This window comes from Mya arenaria, chromosome 11, assembly GCF_026914265.1.
Source record: "Mya arenaria isolate MELC-2E11 chromosome 11, ASM2691426v1".
Lineage (NCBI taxonomy): Eukaryota > Metazoa > Mollusca > Bivalvia > Myida > Myidae > Mya > Mya arenaria.
This window is the reverse complement of record NC_069132.1, coordinates 65,822,113-65,841,900: the sequence shown is the minus strand read 5'-3', so window position 1 is coordinate 65,841,900 and position 19,788 is coordinate 65,822,113. Positions and strand designations below refer to the sequence as shown.

The window sequence follows — 19,788 nt, the reverse complement described above, 5'->3', positions numbered from 1 at the left end:
CAGAAAAAATGACCTTCAAAGGAATCTAATAATTACAATATTGACCATTGTTTTCAAATATTTGGTTTGTTTCCACGAAGGGGAAATTCTTATTAATACACACAAGTTCACTTGTCCTTATAGCTCTACTCAACTGGTTCAGAAACACTTCAGGTCATTACCAGAAAATATGTTTTAGCCAAAGCAGCATTCCACCAAGTCAAACAAGAAAAACAAATTAACTTTTTTTTTCGGATAACTTTTTAAAAAAACTATTTTCAGACTATACAATGTGCAGAATGCATGTGTTTTAAGCATCAATACAAAACAATCAAGTTTTCTTATTTGCGATGACTACCCGGACCATTGTCACTGTAGTGTCCTATGGGAGTAGGAGGAAAAAGGGGTTGTGGACATCTAAAATGATTTGCTTTATGCACAAGCTTAACAAATCTGTTTATTACATTGGTCGGTTTTTAAATTGGGCTTTGACTTTCATTAGCTAATGAAATTTCTCCTTTGTCAACAAGATAAACTAATGGTATATCATCATCTTCTTAAAAAAAGCCCCACTTCATCATCAACATCAGCATCATTGCCAACCACATCAGCATCATAACCATTAACATCTCCCCCATCAACATCATTGCCATCAACCACATCAGCATCATAACAATTAACACCTCCCCCATCATCATCATTGTTGCCATCAACCCCATCAACAGCATTCCCACCAACCACATCAGCATCATAACCATTAACATCAACCCCATCAACATCTTTGCCTTCAACCACATCAGCATCATAACCATTAACACCAACCCCATCAACAACATTTCCATCAACCACATCAGCATCATAACCATTAACATCTCCCCCATCATCAGCATCATAACCATTAACATCTCCCCCATCATCAGCATCATAACCATTAACATCAACCCCATCAACATCATTGCCATCAACCACATCAGCATCATAACCATTAACATCTCCCCAATCAACCACATCAGCATCATAACCATGAACATCAACCCCATCAACAGCATTGCCATCAACCACATCAGCATCATAACCACGTACATCAACCCCATCAACAGCATTGCCTTCAACCACATCAGCATCATAACCATTAACATCTCCCCCATCAACCATATCAGCATCATAACCATTAACATCAACCCCATCAACAGCATTGCCATCAACCACATCAGCATCATAACCATTAACATCTCCCCCATCAACCATATCAGCATCATAACCATTAACATCAACCCCATCAACAGCATTGCCATCAATCACATCAGCAGCATAACCATTAACACCTCCCCTATCAACATCATTGCCATCAAACCCATCAACAGCATTCCCACCAACATTATTTCAATCAACAACATTACTATTCATACCATTTCCTTCAACATCACAAATCTCAACATCACCCCAATCAACATCACCATCATAACCATCTACATCAGCTCCCTCAATATCATGCCCATCAATGCTGTCATTCATGATGTAAACTGTAACATCATCATTGAACCAGCTCTCACAAACATCTACATTATTTTCACAAGCATCTCTATTCAAATCAAATGTTTGAAAGAATTCTGAACTGTTATTTAAGTCTGTCATTGCTTCATTTCGAAGCAACGCATCTAAAATGTAGCTGTCTGTGTCCTCATCATCTATAAAACCTCATTCTTCACTGCTGACGTCTGATACATCTGACACTTCCTGAGCCATGCCTTAGCAAACATGCTCATGAGCTAAATAGGGTTTGCAAGTTATTTCTCCCTCCTTCATCTCACTAAACCCCGACCAATCTGAATCAGTATCTTCTTCAGTATCCATTTCATTTTGACATTAAGTACTTCAAACAGTACATTTCCACTTGTCCCAGGCTCAAGAGACTCGGCTAACTGGTCAATAAACTATGTCATGCTCTCAATATCTGCATGGCCTATCAGGACAGCTGACCCATCACATACTGGCATTCCTTTATTGGACCTACTATGGGGATCAAAAAAGAAGATGCTTTGTCTTTTTTTTTATGATTGCACATGTGTATGCTGGACTGGAACACCCCATGGTAAATATGCATTTGGAAAAATCGAATTCTAATGTATCTGCTAGGGCATCTTATAGAGACCAAAAGGGAACTGTGGAACTTTTTCTATCTCAACTTCCATGCAGTGAATGTTCCTTTACAATGTTAACAAAGGCCAGAACATCAGGAATGTCATCAGTTAACCACTATAGCCTTTTCAAATTGACATCCCTATAAAGTTTGTCACCACCACGTGTTTGTGTGGTTTATTTTATTCACCCATAATTAAAATTTCATCCATCGTTTTCTCATTCCAGTTTGTTGGTTGAATTGTATAGGATGTTACTAATGCGCACACCAAATTTGCTACACATTGTGTACCTCTGCTACAAAACACTTTGCTTCCTTGATGCCTTGTAGCTTTTGCTAAGAGCACGATGTGAAATCTAAAGATTGATAACAAAAAAATGACAAAAACTTATTTGAATTAGCATTATTTGATTCCCAACCATTTTTACTTATCAAATTCAGGGAGCAAAAATTCTTATCCAAATCACAATATTTTGCCTTAAAGCTGCACTCTCACCGATTAAACATTTTGACAACTTTTTTATTTTTTGTCTTGGAACGAGCCATTTTTTTGCAAAAATCCATGGCAACAAGTAATATGAGACTACTGACAAAAATATAAATCACAGATTTTTATATTTCAGTTAAAAAAAAAGGTTTTATGCAGTTTTCTTAAACCGTTAGTAACGGTTTAAGCCATTAAACATTAATTTTTGAACGGAAATATGCAAATCTGCGATCTGATCCTTTGCCAGCAATCTTTTATCATCGGGTTTGCAGATATTAACGCAAAAATTTGCTCTTTCCAAGACAAAAAATAAAAAAAGTTGTAAAAATGGGAAATCTGTAAAAGTGCAGCTTTAAGTATTTTTTTCTACAAATATTAGTTTTCCAATACCACATTAAAAATGCAAGCTAATTGAACTACTATAATATAGAAGTATAGTAAGACTCATTTATTTATCAAAATGCTACCATAAATATCCTTTAAGTTTGATAAATAAGTTATGGAAAAAGTCAGTTTTATTAGGATAAGACTTCATTCACTTAAGATGCTAATGCAATAACTTAAATCGCCTCAGAATATCAAATATTAAGGTAATCATTTAACTTCTTTAAGCACAAGTTACAATACATAACTAGGATAAGGAATAGTTCATAAGTACTTAAAAAACAAAAACAAATAAAAACACTTTAAAACTGTTATCTTCAGATGTGGCCTAAATAAATCTTCAAAATTCGTTGGATTTCATAATTTTTAACATGTACATGTATATATTTACTGTTGTTGTTTTCTTTTCTGAGAAAAGTGACATCACAGCACTATTACATCATTAGTATGACATCATTTTGTTGAAATTCATTGAGTTACTACAGTGTTGCACAGTTTTTTAAATCAAACTTGGCATAGTTTCCAGTGCAACACTGTATGTAACTCAAGTTACGACAGTGTTGCATAAATGAAAATAGTCAATTTAAGATACGACTTTTGGACAACTTTTCATTTTAAGTACTTAAAAATCAATATTTTTCAAAAATATTTTTATTACAGATGGAAAACTGTTAAAGCATGTAAAAAAATGCAAAAACATCATTTTGTGAAAAAAAATGGAGTTACGACACTATTGCGTTGAGCCCTCGAGATACAAACTTTTGACAAATATGGCTTTATATACATTTATCCTTATTACAGAGCTATTTTTTTGGGATATTATGGAGGCTTGTAAAAAAGGTTAAAAAATATGAAAATATCACCTTTGGAAAAAAAGTCAGTTACAACCGTTTTGCGCTAAGCCCGCGATATGAAGTTTCAAGTTGATAACTCTTATATTCTACAAGATATGGCCTGGACAAAACTTAAAACATGAAAATTAACCAAGGGCAATAACTCTGAAAATATGAAAGCAAGAGTAACAGTTCTTAAGCAATGCTCTTGCCCTCCATGAGATCTATCTACATATATAATTTGAAGATGACACCACTCATAGTTTACGAGATATGCCCCGGACGAGTGAAAACGGGACTCGACCACCACTGCCGCGGACAAAAGTAACCCCTTAACCCCTATATGTCGCCTAGTCAGGCGACTCAAAAATTAATGTACTTGATCATTGCTTCACTTAGTATGCTGCAATTATTAACATGGACCTTGTGCAACTAACAATGAAAACTATATACATGTTTGCATTATATTTCATCGGGTGACTTAGCGTCATTCCAATTGTCATAAGTCAATCTGTTTTAAGTGAGAATTATGTAAGAATAACCTTTTTGTTTTACATTAGACGCTTTATTCAAGGTGGAGTATGACCAGTTTTAGCAAACAATGCAAATTATCGATCAAGAATTCTTTAATGTGATTTAGAACAAATGAATGTATTAGTATAAGAATTTAGTATATCACCGTGTGAATCAAACATTATGTTTAAATGTATGGCAGTCATTTTTGAAAACAGCAACACCCTTTGTTTGAAAGCAATGTGATACAATGTAGATCTATGGAAAATCGAAGCATAATCTTACACCAAGATTAAAACAAATACAGGCTAGATTACATTAAGCGGGGAAAATTATGTCACTTTACGGTGCAGTTGGCTATTATACAAGTAGCAATCTAAACTTGGGGTTATATACTGAGTGCTTTAAAATTGGTTATCAGATAGCTTTAAATGCTTATTATGAATTAGTTGTAAATTAGTCATCATTGCTGTGTCATTAACTTATGAAAAGTTTTGTCTTTTTAATGATTTACTAATATTACTACAGGATTGATCATAAGTTCAGATACTACACAAAAATTCTATTCAAGAGACATTTTGTACTTATTGACCAATCATACAGTATCAAAAGAAATCAATGTACAGGTGTTATTTCATTTTCAAATCAAACCTGTGATAACATTTGGCCATTGACAATTTAAAACATCTAGACAAAACAATTGCATTATAAGTGCCTCATATGTGAAGGTCAGTGAAAGGCAAAAGTGTGTGTGTGCGTGTGTGCGTGTCTGTGTGTGTTTGGGGGGGGGGCGTTCGCGCGTGTGGGTGCGCATTACCGCACGTGTGGGTGGGCGTGTTTATCTGTTTGGCAGTTAGCATTTCAGTTTGTCGGCCTTACGTTGTTGCAAACATTTGTTGAGCAAACTACTTCTGCGAACAGATTGAATGGATTGTTGCAACAAATTACAAAGAAGCAAGTGCCTTGAACATTTGTGTTAGTTGCATGATCAATTCATTTTATCGCCATGGCGATAGGTGTTTTAGGTTTAATTCCACATATTATAAGAGATTTGTCTGAAACTTAGTACACAGGCTCACCATGAAGTATATTAGTGTCTGACATTGGTCTCATAAATTGCGGCAATGTGGTTTAAATTAACTTGCCCTTGTAGTTGATCTACACATTTACGGCTATAATATGAGTGGCGCAAACTACTTCCACAGTTTAGAAGAGTTGTTTCTATGCTTTGTACACTTGCTCACCTTGGGTTCGAGTGCTAAATAAAGTTTCAATCAGTTTCAGCAAAGCCATGTAAGAGAAATGTGCCCCTTAACTTAGATTAATTCACAGATTATTATTGAAGTTTCTGGAGCAAGCGACTTCTACAATTTAAGAGAGATTGCTCTTAAACTTGATTCATCTTGTAACATGACAGAGTGTACTAGTACACTCTACTACGGTTTGGTGTATTTTCAATGAGATCTTGTACTTATAATTTTTGATTATCAATATTTAGTCTACGCACAAGAGAGTGTTTACCACTTTACAATATTAACGTCATCTACCCACAAGATTATATTGTCTGTTTAAAGACTTCTTTTTGTGGCAACATTTTTTTCTTAGAAATAAGTGAACAATTTTCTAAAATGTTGTTCTTCATCTTTCACTATTAAGTGGGGTTGCATACAATTAAAACACACAAATAAAATAAAGTTTTACATCTGTAAACATGTATTACCGGTTAGTGGTGAAATAACACATTAAGGCAATGCAATAACACGTTTAAAAGTAGCAGTTATGTTTGAATGTAAAAACTTTTTGAGTGTTCTGGCTACATGCCAAATTGAGACATTGTTATGTATCTTCAATGATCTGCTGTAGCACATCTAAGCATTGCATGTTATGAAACATGGTTAAGGCTGTGTCAATGTGGATATCAGCTTTGTAAAAACTGATGTAGGATCCTGGCTGCATGCCAGATGGAGACATTGTCTCTGTCATAGATTTCCATTGATCTGTTGTAGCACATCCAAGCCAGGTCCAGCCTGTTCTGAAGTTCATAGCAGTGGCCCAGCATGTTGTGGGCTGTGTCAATGTGGCCATGTGGTGTTCCCATTGTATACTCATGTAGGTTATGTAGGGCTGTTTGTGCTCTCCTAGGTTGGTGTAGCTCCCAGTATGTGAGATGCTGTAAGTAACAAAGGAATGGAACACAGTCAGTGACCACATTGTTCTTCCACTTGTCATGAGGTAATAGGTCTTCACCTTCTATACTTCTCAGCATTTCAAATGCAAGATGTTGTGGAATACAGTTTATTTCTTCCTTTGTGAAGGATATACAAATCATTGTGTATTTCTTCCGCATCTCTGTGTTTGAGTTGACTATCAACTTTTTCTTATACTCAGTGCTTGGTTCTCGGCATTTCCTTCCAAAATGTCCACAGTACTGAAACACTTCTGGTCCCAGCAGTCCTTCACAGAAAGTCAGTACTTCTGCAGCTTCCTCATACTGCCCTCTGCAGTACAACATGGAGGCAAATTTCAACCTACTGGACATACGGTCCGAGTCAAGAGACCGCTGGTACCAGTTGAAGATATCCTGTGTGATTCGTTGTCCAAGATAGATGCACCTTGAAGCCAGCATGGAAGCAAGGGTGCTGCATAGGAATGGGGTCAGCATAGAAACTACTTCCTGTTCAAGGTCACTTGATGAATCAGACATACTCTGTAGAATGAAATAGTGCCTTTCAATGTCATCAGTTGAACAATCAGTTATCAATTTATTTAAATCAATAGTCAAATAAGCTAATTCACGAAACAGTATTTTCTGTAGAACATCACTACAGTTTTGAGTTATTGTGCCCACATGCTCATATGATACATTTTCAAGATTTGACCATTGAAGCAATCTCACATCAATATTGTCCATATGAATGCGAAACAAACACTGCAGTTTTGTGTTGATGAGATGTGAAATAATGCTGCATAGGTTTGCAAGTTCCCAATTATGCAACTTTCCAACAAACAGATTAACTCCAGATATTGTGAAATGGGGACAGTATTTTTGTTTAAACCATCTTTTCAGTGTTGTCAGAAGAAGACACACACATTTCACAATATTGTTTTCCCTCCATATTTCTGTAGGATAGTTTTCTATTGTAAATAGCATTGCTGTTTTAATATGAAATGTGCTGAATCTGTCACCAAACAAAGGTTTGAAACACGTTTTTCTCAATATTTTTGTCAGTGTATATACCTTCACTTGAACCGTGTTAAAATCAAACATTAAAAGCCGTTCCATTAATGAAGTTGAAAACCTCCACTGCCATCTTGAATAAGGGTAACTTGTTAACTTTGAAGGGATCATTAATGCTTTAGATCTACACAATGATTGTTTAGATGGGCTCTCTGTGTAGCCCTGTGGCACTAAGAATACTCCAGTCTCCCTGGCACTGGCCAATGTTTCAGGTCTTGGCCAGTGTCCAGGGCGTGTTCTGTGGAACATGAACTTGCATTCTTCTGGCAGTTTGCTACAATGGTATCCATTGACTATGTCAAACCTTTCATAATATGACATTGATGGGCCATGTCTTATTATTTCACCATATTCACTTCGTTGCTGTGCAAAGTCCTGGATTTTGACTCTTGTATTAGTCAATATTATTCTCCCTTCCCCATCTAGAACATCATCAGGACCTACTGCTTGTACTTCTGGCAGTGGACAGTCACTTCTCAGTCTCTGCAAGTAGCAGTGTTGAGGAGGAGTGAACTCATTCTTTAACACCAGCAGATTTGGCTTTCCATACTGCCAGGTTGCCAAGTTAAGAGCCACATGTTTACTGTTATCACAATCCAAGAAGTCAGTGTCAGATTCCATCCCAGGTGTTGTGGTGCCTTCACTCTGACTGCCAAATATGTATGAAGGTATATTCATATCACTTAACAAGCAACCAACATTTTCCATAGTCTCAATCCTCAAATGTGTTCTCCTCCTCCTTCTTATCATCCTTCTGTTGACCCCTATATCCCCCATCACCCGGGACAGCCGCAGTGAAAACAGTCTCTCACTCTCCCTATCACTATCCATAGCTTGATGTTTTAAACTTAGTTTATAAGAGTCCAGCAGCAAGGCACATAAAATCAAAAAATTTATTTCATGTTCATCATGTTGCTGACAAAATGTAAACTATTAATTCAGAAAGGTCTACTTTCTTTTTTAAACACAATATTTAACCCATCCCACTTCATTGGCTGTTAACCATATACTGGAGAGGATCAATTATTTACATTGAAATCATAGTTTCTTATTTGCCATTGAAATTTACTTTACGGTTCAGAATTTAAACAATCTTGTACATGTCTATATATACATCTGTCAAAAAGGAAGCATTTAAGCATAGTAACTGTTATGTATGTTATCATTTAAAGTGCATGTGTGTAGGTCTTTCTTTACATACAAATCATATTTTTTATTTGCCATTCAAATTTATTAGACCTGGTACCATATATTTTCAATATATTGTAAAAAAAATACTTATTGGTCATCTTTATCTCAATTTCAGCTTTTCTTCTTTAAAGTATATGACCTACAATTACTTATATGACACCCCATATTATTTTTAAACACATATGTCATTTCATGTCCAATTTTAGTTGAAATCATTGGCAAAAATACCAATTACAACATGTAAAAATTAATTATATTAAAATAATTTTAGTCATGTATCTAATATAAAATACACCAGCAAGCAATAATAGCTTTTTAATTAATTAAAAATTAAAATGGCAAAATAAATTAACATTGTTAATAAAAAACTAGCTTATATGTTGGTCAGATTATTAAGAACATAATTTTATTGCAAGTATTAAATGTAAAATTAAAAATTTACTAAATTTAAAGAAACATGTACATTTATCAACTTCCCATTTAAAATTTGAAAAAAAAAACTAATTTATATTGGTGTTTACCCATATACTTCCATCAAACTTGGCAGCGACAGCGAAAACAGTCATCCCTACCCAATACCACGATTATAACAGGCAGCGATAGTGAAAACAGTCATCCCTACACCAATACCCCCGTCATACCAGGTAGAAACAGCGAAAACAGTCATCCTTACTCCCCTACCCCTATCATACCAGGCAGTGACAGTGAAAACAGTCATCCCTACACCAATACCCCCATCATACCAGGCAGCAACAGTGAAAACAGTCACCCATACCCCAATACCCCCATCATACCAGGCAGCAACAGTGAAAACTGTCATCCCTACCGCAATACCCCCATCATACCGGGCAGCAACAGTGAAAACAGTCATCCCTACACCAATACCCCCATCATACCAGGTAGAAACAGCGAAAACAGTCATCCTTACCCCCCTACCCCTATCATACCAGGCAGCAACAGTGAAAACAGTCACCCATACCCAAATACCCCCATCATACCAGGCAGAAACAGGGAAAAAAGTCACACCTCCCCCAATAGCCCCATCATACCAGGCAGCAACAGTGAAAACAGTCACCTATACTCCAATACCCCTATCATACCGGGCAGCAACAGTGAAAACAGTCACCCATACCCCAATAGCCCCATCATACCAGGCAGCAACAGTGAAAACAGTCACCTATACTCCAATACCCCTATCATACCAGGCAGCAACAGGGAAAAAAGTCACCCATACCCCAATAGCCCCATCATACCAGGCAGCAACAGTGAAAACAGTCACCTATACTCCAATACCCCTATCATACTGGGCAGCAACAGTGAAAACAGTCACCCATACCCCAATAGCCCCATCATACCAGGCAGCAACAGTGAAAACTATCATCCCTACCCCAATACTCCCATCATACCAGGCAGCAACAGTGAAAACAGTCACCCATACCCCAATACCCCCATCATACCAGGCAGAAACAGGGAAAAAAGTCACACCTCCCCCAATAGCCCCATCATACCAGGCAGCAACAGGGAAAAAAGTCACACCTCCCCCAATAGCCCCATCATACCAGGCAGAAACAGGGAAAAAAGTCACACCTCCCCCAATAGCCCCATCATACCAGGCAGCAACAGGGAAAAAAGTCACACCTCCCCCAATAGCCCCATCATACCAGGCAGAAACAGGGAAAAAAGTCACACCTCCCCCAATAGCCCCATCATACCAGGCAGCAACAGGGAAAAAAGTCACACCTCCCCCAATACCCCCATCATACAAGGCAGAAACAGGGAAAAAAGTCACACCTCCCCCAATACCCCCATCATACCAGGCAGCAACAGGGAAAAAAGTCACACCTCCCCCAATACCCCCATCATACCAGGCAGAAACAGGGAAAAAAATCACACCTCCCCCAATAGCCCCATCATACCAGGCAGAAACAGGGAAAACAGTCACCCATACCCCAATACCCCCATCATACCAGGCAGCAACAGGGAAAAAAGTCACACCTCCCCCAATAGCCTGATCATACCAGGCAGTGACAGTGAAAACAGTCAACCATACCCAATACCACCATTATAACAGGCAGAAACAGGGAAAACAGTCATCCCTACCCAAATACCCCAGTCATACTGGGCAGCAAAAGTACAAACAGTCACCCCTATTCATGATTTATTTTAAAATGGGTTAAATTTATGGAATTAATAGTTCCTTTAAGATGTATATTGCATTTATATATCATGTAGTGGATTATTGTTTACTTTTTTATTCAAAATATACACATGTTTAAATCAAGCATTTATTTGACTTCATTTCTGATACATAAACTACTTGTGTGTAAGATCATGAGTTTCAAAAGGGCGCCGACTATATTTGATATTACTTTAGAAATATTCCAACTTAGGGACTAGTTCATAAATTGCAGAACAATGCTTTCAATAGTTTCCACGTTGCATAATAAAATATGAAGTTTAGTTTGTTTTAAAAAACTTTACACTTTAATTGATAATGAAACCTTAAATCATAATAGCCCTGCTTATCATTTTGAAAATTTTGATTTTAAATACCAACTCGGCCATCTCCGAGATAGATACAGGCCGAGGTGTTCCGATTGATACCAAATAGATGAAGGTTACACGCTACTATTAAAATATCCTTTATGTTTGTAAACCTCCTACGCAGTAATCTCCCTTGGTGACAGCAAAAATGCCGAGTTTTGAAAAATTAACCTTGAGCTAAATTGTTTGTTTTGAAAATGTCATTCGAAAGAATGAACTCCAGATAATTCCCCTTTGATGTTTAGTTTTTTTTATCCCCGTTCTATATACTCATATGAGTGAAATGTGTTACAAAAACTTAAACAAAACAAAATATAAAGCAAGGAATTCACATAACATGCCGGTACAAATAAAAGGTGAATTTCATGCTATTGAAATCTATGTATTAGACCATTGACTCTATTTCATCCGAAGAAACGTATGTATATTTTTGTTATAATTTAGTTTTAACCGGAGGATTAGCTTGGGGAAAAACAGAATATCTATAATTCCGGGCTTAAACTATTGTTAACCATAATGACCTTCGAGCATATGTACACCCAACATGTTTTTGGTTATCAGCATGCACCTTTTTCTTCTACTTTCATTGCGCCGAATTGATGCTATGCATCAACTTTTTTCTTGTTGTTAAATGAGATCATATTTCAAATCTTGTATTCAAATTATTTTAAGTATAATAGGCATGCCCGTAATGTATATAATGATCTGGTTTCAAAGGGAATTCCCCATACTTGTTGCCTATTAATAAGTTGAAATGAATGCAAGATTTTAGAATGCTGGCTTATTTCTGATCTTTGTACATACAAAATTGCTTTTGGTTTGTGCTCTTTCAATCTTTGGAAAAACAAAGATTCCAGCCTTAACGATTCACCGAGTGGTTTTCAACATTTTTAAACGTGACTGGGATCAGATAGAAATTAAGACCTCTTGCAAATAATACAATGATGATTTTTTTAAATACATTTTCCCAATTAAAGGGTTATAATTATGCAGTGCCAAAGAGGAAGTTTATCATACTTACGGATATTATGCCTTTTTAGAGAGTTTCTATAGTCAAAGGGTGATAACTCTCGAGTAACTTGAGCAATATGGCTGTGTGCCAAATTTTCCAAGTTATGATGTCCATACACATTCTGATCAAATTTGGTGATGATTTAACAAAGACTTCTAAAGTTATTGATCGTACAAGACTGAAATTAGGTTATTTCTATAATCAAATGGCCATCATCTTCAATTGCAGACATGTGAACTCTACCGGCAGTATGTAAAATCAACAGTATGTGAGACCCACTACCGCTCTACTGCTCATCCGGCGGAAACTACCGCTCTTGATAAAAATAATCTGATCAATTTTTGGCCTTAAAATTTCATTTGAAAACTCTCAATATATATCAACCATGCCTAAATACCGCATAATCTGTCATTTTAAGAAAATGGTGCAATAAACAACCTGTCAAATAACTTGTTTGAACTTAACCTAGGCCGAGATCGTTGCTGAGTTACATCACTCAGAACCACCGGCATCCTACTATTCAGCATTCTTTGTTAATTGGCATCCTACTATTCGAAAATTAACATACACAATTTTGCAGTCGTCTACTCTAGACCTGTTTGGCAGTCTGATTATCAAGAGCTCTACTTAATATAAACTTGAGATTTCACTAGCCAGACGTAAAACATCGATATTTGACAAGACCCTGAACAAATTTAGTCATGACGTATTTAAAACGTATTTTCGTAATGTCTAAAAATATGAACAACCATCAAATTTTTGTTAACATTATGTCCATCATTGTTTTTGACTTAAAAATTAGAAAGGGATTAAGAAATTCTATCGCTTTTGAACCCAATCTACCGACTTGTAGACCCAAATGTACCTCTCTGTCATTGCCAGAGGTTCAAATGTCTGCAACTGACCTAGGCAATATGGCTTGATTTAACTTATGCCATATATTATGGCCATCCACATTCTGACCTAATTTGGTGATAAGTGGACAAATGCTCCTCAAGACACAAAACATACTGGACTCTAATGATTCAACGCCCTTACACTGCAGGTGAAACTATATGTCCTGTTCTATGAATGCAGGTGAAACTATATGTCCTGTTCTATGAATGCAGGTGAAACTATATGTCCTGTTCTATGAATGCAGGTGAAACTATATGTCCTGTTCTATGAATGCAGGTGAAACTATATGTCCTGTTCTATGAATGCAGGTGAAACTATATGTCCTGTTCTATGAATGCAGGTGAAACTATATATCCTGTTCTATGAATGCAGGTGAAACTATATGTCCTGTTCTATGGATGCAGGTGAAACTATATGTCCTGTTCTATGAATGCAGGTGAAACTATGTGTCCTGTTCTATGAATGCAGGTGAAACCATATGTCCTGTTCTATTATTATATTATTATATTATTAGACCAGATTTGTTGAGCGCCCTTTTCATAAAAAAATACGTTCAAGGGCGCTTTACAATTAAACATGTGACATATCGCAGATATGTGGAAATCACCAAAAGTGACATATTTTAACATATTAAACCAATTCAAGTGAAACTCATATGTTGTCAAAAAAAACACACACACATAAAGTGTCTAAAAATGCTATATGCAATAAAATAAGCATAAAAAAGTAAAATAAGAATAAGAAATCAACAACATGAAACCAAATATATATATATACATATATATATACAGTTACTGTAGTTCTGTATCGTAAAAATAAGTAGGGATAAAAACAGCCACAGTTGTTATCTATACGTTGTAGCAAGTTTTGAAAAGTTGTGTTTTGAGAGCTCTTTTGAATGAATTAAGTGATGATTCTTTTCTGAGAGTGTCCGGGAGAGAATTCCATAGTTTTGCGGCAGCAACTTTGAAACTCCTATCACCGTAAGAGACCAGTCGACATTTTTGTGGCATGCAGGTGAAACTATATGTCCTGTTCTATGAATGCAGGTGAAACTATATGTCCTGTTCTATGAATGCAGGTGAAACTATATGTCCTGTTCTATGAATGCAGGAGAAACTATATGTCCTGTTCTATGAATGCAGGTGAAACTATATGTCCAATTCTATGAATGCAGGTGAAACTATATGTCCCATTCTATGAAAGCAGGTGAAACTATATGTCCCGTTCTATGAATACAGGTGAAACTATATGTCCAATTCTATGAATGCAGGTGAAACTATATGTCCCGTTCTATGAATGCAGGTGAAACTATATGTCCCGTTCTATGAAAGCAGGTGAAACAATATGTCCCGTTCTATGAATACACGTGAAACTATAGGTCCAATTCTATGAATGCAGGTGATACTATATGTCCCATTCTATGAATACAGGTGAAACTATATGTCCAATTCTATGAATACAGGTGATACTATATGTCCCGTTCAATGAAAGCAGGTGAAACTATATGTCCCGTTCTATGAATACAGGTGAAACTATATGTCCAATTCTATGAATACAGGTGAAACTATATGTCCAATTCTATGAATGCAGGTGAAACTATATGTCCCATTCTATGAATGCAGGTGAAACTATATGTCCCGTTCTATGAAAGTAGGTGAAACTATATGTCCCGTTCTATGAAAGTAGGTGAAACTATATGTCCAGTTCTATGAAAGTAGGTGAAACTATATGTCCCGTTCTATGAATACAGGTGAAACTATATGTCCAATTCTATGAATGCAGGTGAAACTATATGTCCCAAGCTATGAATGCAGATAAAACTATATGTCCCATTCTAAGAACAGGCATAGAAAAGTTCCATGAACAGACCTATAAAAATGCTAAAACATATTATACATATTCAAAGAGAACAAAATGTTGTTGTACTTTTTGTTATAATTCTATTCCAGAATTTTATATTGTTCTTTTCATAAACACAATAAAAGTCCAAAAGCGCTTAATTATTTATGAATCTCATGCATAAACATGCCACTCATTTCATCTAGTCAGTTATCCTTTACTATTTTTTAAATAATATGAATGGATAAAGCTTGATGTAACCGAAGCGAACCACAAAGCGTGTCTTTTCTCCCTCGACAATAAAGGGCATAATTGACACATATAGAAGCAAGAATTGTGGGCCTGCTACACATAGGCACATTCTCACTGGTAAGTGTGTACAAAGTTCCATGTGAATATCTTGGATGGTCATTAACTTACAGCCAAGTTTTTGCAATGCTATCTCAGCTTTTACAAGACAATAATAAAACAAACAACTTTTTTTGGCCTTTATGTTCATAAAGAGTTATGTAACCTTATTGTGTGAAAGCCTTGAGCAACTGTGTGTCCATGGAGTCAATGATTTTTGAGATCAGAGTTAAAACCCAAAAATATTGTAAAACCAAATCAAATGCCAAAATTTATTCACGATTATATGGAGTTATGTAACCTAATTGAGTTATAGTCTTGAACAACTGCGTGATGTATGAAGTCCATTCACGGCATTGAATGAACAGTATGTGTGATCTGAGTTAAAATCCCTATTTGCCCCAAAATTTTAACCAACCTATCTTAGACAGTCAATGGCCTTGATTCGTATAAAGGATGATATGGAGTTATGTAACCTAGTTGTGTGATGGTTGTGAATTACTGTGTGAAGTATGAAGTTCATTGAATTAACTGTATTTGAGATCTCAGAAAAAAATCCCTACTTGCCCTTAAACTTTAACCAAACTTTCTTAGTCCATCAAGGGAAATAATTTTTGTTTAGGTTTACATGGAGTTATGATACCTATAATTCTTTGATGGCAGTCAACAATTGTGTAAAGTATAAAGTCAATTGAATAAGGGTATATAAGTTATAAATAAAAAAAAATCCCTAAAATTTTAAGCAGACTAGATGTTCCCATAAACCTTAACTGAAGTTCTGAAGTCAATCAGGGACCATAACTTGAATGTAGAAGGATATGGAGTTATGTAACCTTATTGTTAAATGGTCATGAACAACTGTGTGAAGTATGAAGTACAAAGTAACTTAGATTACATCTTGAACAGTAAAACATAAACATACCGGTCTTTGCAGATTAACTTCATAGTTGTATCTGACGCTTCTGTTCACGATTGCTCGATCGCTGCCTTGGAATATCAGACACCATTTCTGAATATCTGGCATGAAACCAGCCATCCTGTTAATAAATGCACATGTATTTTTACAGTATATATCATAAAAATTATAAAACTGTGTCCAAGATTAACCTCATTATGTAGCCTTGGGCTGGATTTAAGAGTTAGTTTTGTATGGGTCCACGTTAACATATGGGCTAACGATTAAACTAACATTTATTGCAATGTACAGTTTTTCAGTTTGACACAATCATTCAATAATGGTCGTCTTTCTTTGAGTTGACAAAATTTGCAAAAGCCTGAAAGCTTTACACAGAGGGATACATGTTTTACGAATCTGCAACAGTTTAAGTGAGGATTTTGTGTCTGAGCTGCAAGATTGGTGCAAAATGTTTTGAAAAATAGATATTTTGGAATCTGTTTTCACCTGGTAGGTAGTATATATTACATAATATGTTCACCTCCCAGAGTGTACGGCTTGCAAGCTATAAATTGTGATAATGGTCAATTAAGCCTTAAACTCTCCTATGCCAAAATGGAGATCTCACCTATTTTTAAGCAGGAACTTGCTTAGTATTTTTATTTTCAGCCGCTTTATTAGCTGTAACTTTTAGCCGCCATTTTGCAGCTCAGACAAAAAAACTCTGCAAGTTGTAATATGTTTACTGCCTTGACAGTGGTAAAATGCCTTTGCAGACAAATTATGTATGTCATATAGGAGAGCTAGTTAACAACAAATGCCAAGCTCTAATTTAAATTAAGGCATGTTCATCCAATGATGGTCACCATTGTAAGTTGACAAAATGGGGTTTTATTTACATTTACATTCACCTTGGCTTACAAATGAATGTCAAAATGAAAATGGTGATAATTTTTAATAAAGCCTGAAGCACTCCTGTGCCAACATGTAACATAGTTATTATAAGTTGAGACCTCACCTAGTTTTAAGCGGGTATTTGCTCCTTGGCAGACGGTTTTGGTAGAGAGATTTGCGCAGTGGTTTCAGCTCGGCCGCGTGGGCAAATCCATGCAGGGCACTTTCCAGGGTTGTCACATTGCCAGCCAGACCCTGAATGGATGATATACATGTATAGTGAGTATGAATCTCTTAACAAGTTTTAAGGTGGAAACAAGAGCTATGACGAAAAAAAACTTGACTGGGGCTAGTCTGTTTTGATGTAGAACAAATATTATAAATTACGGGGTTAGTAGGTGACCTGATATGGGATAATCGGGGCAAAGGAACCCATATCGGGTGGTAGTGAAGCTTGAACACAAATATGGTTTCTGTGCCCCGTATATCCCCTATAACATATATATCACATTGACAACCTGTTTACATGTTTAAATGTTTCATATATTCATCGGAATCAGAAAATATACGCCATTTTGGTTCCATATAATTTTGGTGAGCCAATATGGAAAAATATGGGTTCGCCGTGTGACCAGTCCTGGACCAATGGCATTGCGTCATTTATGTTGGAAACATGATACATATATATGTATAGAGAAATATAAAATCATATTCTTCTTTTACTATTTGTTTAAGCAATATTATATCTTAATTCTTTACCATACATTATTATTGGAGACATTATGCATGCAACCTTTTGATTTTTAAGCAAACTATCAGCAATCTTTATTCAAACCAAAATTCAAAATGCCTTAAGCCTTACATCTGGCCCAGCTTCCAACGAAATGAACAGTTCAACAGAATTCAGATCTCCTGCAAAAAAAGCATGCAAAAATGTACATAATGCAATATAAAGCAAAATTTATATTTTTAAAATTACTGGCAAAGCAAAATCAAAGGTTTCAGGTTACGGGGTAATTGTCAAACTGATTGGAAAACCCATAATATAGAAAACAAGCAGAACCAAACAACACAATTGTAATCAGAGTGATCACTTACTAAATTTTAGCAACTATTACCTTTAAACTGTTCAGTTGCAAAGGCTACACCCATATCTGCGGGCACGCTGTCAAACCCACATGCCCCTACGATGTAAACACCTGCCTCCCGGGCTTTTCCACTGTACAGTAGCTGCATCTTCTCAAGGTACTGAAGCATTATTCAATTATTTCACATCTATGAAACAGTTGCTTTTAAAAGGACTCCCTCATTGAGTTTAGGTTAACAGTTTGTGCAGAAATAAAGCATTTCCATCATATTTTTAAAATAAATAAAAGAAGGTCTGATATGAACTTTTGATGGTGTTTTATCATTGAAACATATGTTTTCTTCAAAATTCACGCATTATTTTTTCCAATGTCTGACACTAAAATTACAGAACAAGTCCCTTTAAATAGGCAAAAAAAAATCAGATACATTTCAATTTTCACATTCATCTAGTCCTTTGTGTATACAAAAGTTTACATTCATATTGTATAACAGTAAAGGAGTTATGACCTCTTTTTTCAATTTCAATTTTGTGTTCCGATTGGATAAGTATGACATCATTTAACCCCTAAAATATGACATGACTAATATCAGCTACTCAAGAAAAAATGTGATACATCCTTTATTGACAACCATCATACCAATTATCAAGCCCCAGGGTAATTTTTGTACATGTACCTTGCAATAAACAATGGACTTCAGCTGCAGTTGAGAAAGTTGTAAATAAAACACATTTGAAATAGAGCGCAAGAGCAGTTTACCTGAGGTTCCCCACTGATATCAACATGATGGGCACCATTTTCTATGCAGGCTTTAACTACATCTTCACCATGGAAACGATACTGAAAGAATTATTATAAATAAACATACATGTACTGCTAGTTCATGTGGCTAAAAGACCAATAAAATATTTGATCATTTGAGTTCCAAATAAATCAATGATAGCTTCTTGTAGGTAGTATAATGTGTCTAAATCATGCAATCTTACTTGATTCCTGTTTTATGATATAACAACTTAACACTAGTCAAACATTAGACATACAAAAGCATTATTGGGTTAAATAAACTTTGAATCAGTAGTTTCAAACTACATGTATGCTAATCAATTGACAAGCAAGTGCCAAATTATAATAATGCACCAGTCAATTGTAACCACTGCCCCCCTAGGTCTGGGGAATACCAGGAACTTTGACTTTCAGTCCACCTTCTCCCTGGTAAAATCACCGCGCTGAGGGAAAAAACTGCTGGTAAAAATCCCCGCCAAATGCCCCCGCTCCCCGGACACATCCTAGGTAAGGCCCATTCCGCGCTATTTTCACCGGGAAAAACAAAACCACCGATTCACTAGAAACTGCAGAGCCACCTGAAGGTAAAAGCACGGCCCATTTCCCCCCAATATAACCCCTGACTTTGGGGGGCCACGGTTACAATATACTAGTGCATAATCCAGAGACTTACAGGGCCTACACAGTTGAGAACCACTTTTGCTTTTTCGCACATATCTT

The 19,788-nt window shown here is 36.1% G+C and overlaps 1 protein-coding gene across 1 annotated transcript in view; it reads right to left on the bottom strand.

Annotated features, from left to right (window-relative positions):
• LOC128208703 (saccharopine dehydrogenase-like oxidoreductase) overlaps positions 1–19,783 on the bottom strand; it is a 29,826-nt gene extending 10,043 nt beyond the window's left edge. The window contains exons 1-6 of the mRNA XM_052912250.1: positions 19,742–19,783; positions 19,045–19,125; positions 18,316–18,445; positions 18,060–18,109; positions 17,322–17,452; positions 16,331–16,445 (exon numbers count right to left, since the gene is read on the bottom strand). Coding sequence (XP_052768210.1) covers positions 16,331–16,445; positions 17,322–17,452; positions 18,060–18,109; positions 18,316–18,445; positions 19,045–19,125; positions 19,742–19,783 — 549 coding nt within the window. The remainder of the gene's footprint in view (positions 1–16,330; positions 16,446–17,321; positions 17,453–18,059; positions 18,110–18,315; positions 18,446–19,044; positions 19,126–19,741) is intronic.
• Between the last annotated feature and the right edge of the window lie 5 nt (positions 19,784–19,788).